General features: G+C 36.4%; 1 protein-coding gene across 1 annotated transcript; it reads left to right on the forward strand.

The window, feature by feature from the left end:
* Positions 2,165 to 4,367, forward strand: LOC110266819. The gene is made up of 4 exons (XM_021111848.1): positions 2,165 to 2,294; positions 3,131 to 3,212; positions 3,330 to 4,129; positions 4,225 to 4,367. Exons 1-4 carry the CDS (start codon positions 2,165 to 2,167, stop codon positions 4,365 to 4,367), a joined length of 1,155 nt encoding a protein of 384 aa, XP_020967507.1.

Below are 6,118 nucleotides of genomic sequence, written 5' to 3' on the forward strand. Positions count from 1 at the left end.
ACATGAATCATAATTATAAAATGTACAATGTCAAACAAAAAATTAATAAAAAATAAAAATAATAAATAAAAAAAGAACTCATAAAAAAAAATTAAAATTTCATAAATAAAATAATAACATGTATGAACAATAAATTTAGTAAAAGAAAATAAAAAAAATACATAAACTAATTAGCGAAACGCAAAAGAAACTAGGTTTATAAAAAAAAAATAGCCAAACCAAAAATTAAAGCATTCAAAAAAATTTAAATATACTTTTCACCCATGGATCGCAAAAGCAAACACACCTTTAGTTAATTATCTAAACAACTCTCATGATCGTTTTCACTGTTTTCTGGTTTTCATCAAAAAATATTTCTTCAACTGTTTCTCGAACGGTTTTCTCGATTTACTTTCTTTGCTTGACTTTTTGCTCATCCTTCTAGACCAAGCTAATAAAGAAACAACCGTTTATGCTATTGAAATTGAACTGGTCAAACCCGGTTAAAACCAAATAGTTCGATGCGAACCGCCACTCACAAACTGTAGCAAAAACCAGGATGAATCATGGATACATCGGCAACCCAGACTCGCACAAGAGTGAGCCCTCATGCCCTTGATTCTCTCGTTCATTCTTCATGTTATAAGCTTTATATAAGCTCATTTCTACTGCTCACTAAGTACGTGACCGATGTGAAACTTCTAAAGTAAGACTTCTTCAAAACTTTACCCACCACCTGCATAATCTAATTGGAGTGAGCCTCACTTTTTTATCAAATACTTTATAAATACATATAATAATAATGGGGAGTTTTCTAATGACCAAGATAGTAGTGATTAAAGATGGCCAAAGATTGATGTACAAATAAGAGGTTGACATATAACATAGTTGATTATAATAAAAATCATTTTAAAAATATACTTGTATGAATTACATTAAAGCAAGTAGGCCATAATTTCCACAAATTTCCAAAAAAAAAATTTTGTGGCTCTTCGACAATGTAAACAAAAAATAGAAAAAGCTAAATTATAAGAGACAAAAAAAAGAAAAACATAAATACACAAAGAAAAAAAAAGAGATAAACAAAAAAGCTATGCAATTAATAAAAATGAGAAACCAAATAAAAAATAAAAAATAAAAAACTACGACATTGATTTAAAGTTATGAAAAAAATTTAAAGTTTATAAAAAATATTATTAACCGTATTAACTAGGCTCAATTTTATTGATATGGAGGCTTTGTGTGTGTTATATCCGGATATGGAGTCATGGAAGCGCAATACAGATATGTGGGGCAGCTTTTTTGTTAATGTCAGGTTGAACAACTCGGATGGTGCGAGTTGTTTGAGCATCTTTTTTAAAGTGCAAATCGGTTGGTCCAATTTGAGGAGGAAGCGTTGGTGAAATTATGCATGATGCAAATCGTACCATCCGATTTGCTAGAAGTGTGGTTTTTTTTTTGTGATGTGTTATGGAAATCGGAGGGTCCGACATGCAATTGTTTATTATTTTTTTGAATCCATGAAAGGTAATCGCATGGTCCGATTTGGTTGGCACTTTATATAAAAGTTGCTGAAAAGTGGATCAGAGCAATAACTCTCTCATCTTCTTCGTCTCCTTCTCCAACGGTCCTCCTGGTTTTAGTTTCTCTGTTTATTCACTTGTTTAGTAAAGGAGCCAAAAAATCAGAACTCAAATTTATGAGTTTGTTAATGTGATTGTGAGAAATGAGTGATAGAGTGTTATTGAAGGTGTATTATTTTGGTCAGATTTTGTTACAAACATTTGAAGGAGTAACATTTGTTTGTGAAAATCCGTTAGATTTGGTAATTCCTTTTTCAATCTCATTTGAAGAGCTCAAAGGTGTGATCTGTGAAAAAATTCAGTCTGAGAGGGCAAGAAGGATATCATGTATTCTATACAGAAATCCTATACAAGTGTTTGGTGTATTCGTCCAGTTTCAAACCAAATATGTAACGGACGAAGCGAGCATGCAAGACATGTTTTCCATGTATATTGAAAATCGGAGTCAACTCTCGTTCATCGAGTTGTATGTTGAGTTTGAGCAATCTGAGGCCGATCGGAATATTCTACGGGAGGATTACAATAGTGACAGTGAAGAAGAGTTCGAAAGCAACTACGAAGTTGTTGGTCTAGATGGAGATGAGGTTCAAGGTGACGGAGCTATGGCTCCGGATGTGTCTGATGTGGCAACTGCACTGGCAAACGATGTCCCGTTTGAGGAACCATCATTCATGCGAGTATTGGATTTGGAAGCCATGCATGTTCCGGAGTTTCCGGATTATAACAATGCAGGTACGTAATTCTCCGTATTTATACGAAAGATTAGAATTTTTTATTAATTTATGTTGATAGCTGGACCAAGTAGCTAAGTTAGGTTTGAAAATATACTCGATCAGTTAATATTTATTAGTTATATTAGTAGATTAAATAATTATAGCTTGAAATTTATTAGTAGATCAATAAAATTGAAATTGGTTAAATTGAATTTTATTAAGTAAATATACTTAAATTAGTTAACTTAAAAATCGTTAAGTTGGTTAAATGTAGTTAAATTATAATTAAGTCAGTATAAAGAGGAATTTATTGGTACATTGAGTAAATATATAAGTAGCAAATTAGTGTAATTAAAATTTGTTAAGTTGGAAGTTATTAAGTTAAGTCAATATAAGTAAGTTACTTAGATTAAAAATTGTTAAATTGGTTAAATTTAGATAAATTAAAATTAAGTCAATTTAAATAGGAATTTATTGGTAGATTAAGTAAATATAACTAGTAACTTAGTTTACTTAAAATTGGTTACGTTGGAAGTTATTAAGTCAATATAAGTAAGTGAGTTAAATTAAAATTTGTGAAATTAGTTAAATACAGTTAAATTAAAATTAAGTCAATATAAATAGGAATTTATTAGTAAATTCATTAAATATAACTACTAAATTAGTTAAATTAAAATTACTATCTGTTAGTAGATTAGTTGAATACAAATAAGTTTTTGTTAGGGAATTATATAAATATAAATAGTTTGTAGGGTTTTATTATAATTGATGCAGTAAAAATTCGTGTTACCTATTTATTCGAATGTTTAAATATTTGTGTTTTCTAATTTGATTGCATGGCTGTTCGGGTGGCAGAAATTTCTTTTCTTGCAGATGGTGAATTTGCCGTTGGGATAGAATTCAATTCCATGGAAGCTGTTATTAAAGCGATAAAAGAGTATACTATACGAAGAAGCGTAGATTACCGGATCCGGGTGTATGAGTCTGAGCCGTTGACATTTTATGCGAAGTGTACACAGTATGGGTCAGGGTGTGATTGGCTTATCCGGGTTAGCATGATCAGCCGGAAGTACTGTTGGGTTATAAGGAGGTATAATGGCAGTCACACATGTACCAGAGCCACAATTTCTCAGGATCATTCAAAGCTGGATTCGACCACGATTGCAGAAATAATTAAGCCGTTGGTTGAGGCTGACCCCGCCTTAAAGGTAAAATCAGTTATAACAGAGGCGCAATCGAAGTTCAACTACACTGTTAGTTATCGGAAAGCTTGGTTGGCTAAGCAAAAGGCGGTTGAAAAAATATTCGGAGGTTGGGAGGCATCGTACGAAGCGTTGCCTATATGGTTTGAAGCCATGTGTCACAAGGAGCCGTCAGCTGTTTTTCATTTTGAGACTATGCCTGCATACCAAGGTGACGACTTGGTGACTGATATTCGGGTATTGCATCGTGTCTTTTGGAGTTACTACCCCTGCATTAGAGCTTTCAGACATTGTAAGCCAGTTGTCCAGGTGGATGGGACTCACTTATACGGAAAGTACAAGGGTTGTCTACTAGTGGCGGTGTCACAGGATGGTAACAACAACATCGTCCCAATTGCGTTTGCAATTGTGGAGGGAGAGACTTCAGATGCGTGGCACTTTTTTCTGAGTAACCTTCGTCAGCATGTTGTCACTCGGGATGGTGTGGGACTGATATCCGACCGTCACGAATCCATAAATGCGGTTGTGGAAAGGAGTAACAGTGCTTGGTCACCTCCGAGAGCCTTTCATATGTTTTGCATCAGGCATATAGAGTCGAATTTTCTGAGAAAATTCAAGGCGCCGTACTTACAGAAACTGGTCGTCAACATAGGTAACACTCATAATAGTTAACTAATTTAGTATCAAATTTCCATTCAATTCGTGTCTTCACCTCTATTGTTTTAAATACTTCTTTATATCCCGCAGGATATTCGAGGACGGTGCGGGAGTACGAGGTGCGTTACCAACGTTTACGAGAACGGGGAGAGGCATACACTGACTGGTTAAACCGAATCCCCGGAAACAGTACGCGTTGGCATTTGATGGTGGATATCGATGGGGTCATATGACGACAAATCTAGTGGAATGCATCAATTCAGTTTTGAAGGGCGCACGCAATCTCCCCGTAACTGCCCTTGTGAAGGCAACATTCTACAGGCTAAACGAGTTGTTTACCCGAAAAAGAGCGGAGGCGGAAGCCCGGATTAATGCTGGCCATGTGTTTTCTGATGTCGTGACCTCAAAGTTGCATGCAAACCAACTTGCATCAGGAAACATTCAGGTTAGTTGCTTTGATCGGCAGAATGAGGTCTTTGAGGTGCGTGAGATGCCGAGTGGACTGGAGTTTACGGTGGACCTACGTAGCCTTCGATGTGACTGTGGTGAGTTTCAGGTGGACTGGATCCCCTGTCGACATGTCTTTGCATGTTGTGCCAACCAGCGACTGGATTGGCAAGTGTATGTTCATGATGTGTATAAGATGGACCAAGTTCGACGGGTGTACCGAGCAAGGTTTAGGCCACTTGGTAACCCCACTACATGGCCTGCTTATAACGGACCTCGGTTCATCCCAAATCCGTACCTGAGACGCGTTGGGAAAGGTCGGCCAAAAATGACGCGCTTCTTGAATGAGATGGACACGCGAATGCTACGTCGGCCTAGGCGATGTACGATATGTGGAGCTAAGGGACACAGTCGTGGCAGATGCCATCAGCAGCGTGGTGCAAATGCCAACAGAGATCAGTAGTAGACTCTTATTTTGAGATGACATTATATATGTGGCAATATTTGGTTTGTCATTAGTTGTCCATTTGAGTTAAGCAAGTATGATATATGTAACCTGTTGCTGTAGCATTACTCTCCATCTGTAGCATTTTATAGTATGATATGAAGTACTACATAATCCACATATTTAATCGCTGCAATAAGTTCACATATACATAAATTCTCTAAACAAACCATCTACTAATAGATAGTCCATAGTCCAAATTATTAATACATAAATTCTCTAAACAAACCATCTACTAATACATAGTCCATAGTCCAAATTATTAATACATAAATTCTCTAAACAAACCATCTGCTAATACATAGTCCACAGTCCAAATTAATAATACATGAATACTCTATACAAACCATTGTCCAGATCATTATTAATACATAATAACCCTAAACCCTAAATAGAACAAGTCCTGCATACGTTATGAACAACACATGCAACGAACTGTAAACATTATCCACATTTTCTAAAGCATCAATAAGAGTATACACCACAACTACTTTCTCATTGTCCACTTTATGTCATTCACGAAGTTCTTGCATTTTTTTGCGGCCTTTTTTAACACAGATGGCGTGTAGCGGTTAGCGCTACGACGTGGTGGATCAATCCTCAGATTGTAACCTTTGCCTTTGTCATCCGGAGTTTGTGCCCGGCCTGTATACAAAATAACAACAACAATTAAGTATGATGACATTAGGTAGTCAAACCAACATGGATACCGCTAATGAACACAAAATGAATACCAATTCAAACATGTAAAGCAAAATATGAAGCATAATACCATCATTGCGGGATTCCTCATCCTCATCGAATTCCTCTATTTCGTCCTCATCATCATCGTCCTCGTCATCCGGGTCATCTACTAGATACGCATTAGTCTCTTGCTCTAGTGGGTTAGCATCTTCTTGTAGTGGTCCCATGTCAACACGGTTAGGATTTTGACTATTAAGAACTCCGCGTCCACCTACACTTCTACTAGAGTCAACAGAGACGAACCCTCCGGAAGCGACCGATGAGGTATGGCACGGGAGCCTGGCATCC

The sequence above is a fragment of the Arachis ipaensis genome, chromosome B09 (assembly GCF_000816755.2).
Source record: "Arachis ipaensis cultivar K30076 chromosome B09, Araip1.1, whole genome shotgun sequence".
Taxonomy (NCBI): Eukaryota; Viridiplantae; Streptophyta; class Magnoliopsida; order Fabales; family Fabaceae; genus Arachis; species Arachis ipaensis.

What these genes read in the sequence shown, in the direction of transcription:
- LOC110266819 (XM_021111848.1), top strand. Translation starts at nt 2,165, where the DNA reads ATGGCTCCGGATGTGTCTGATGTGGCAACTGCACTGGCAAACGATGTC. An exon ending in TCCGGATTATAACAATGCAG is followed by an intron (nt 2,295 to 3,130) that starts GTACGTAATTCT and finishes TTCGGGTGGCAG; the next exon opens with AAATTTCTTTTCTTGCAGAT. An exon ending in GTTATTAAAGCGATAAAAGA is followed by an intron (nt 3,213 to 3,329) that starts GTATACTATACG and finishes TATCCGGGTTAG; the next exon opens with CATGATCAGCCGGAAGTACT.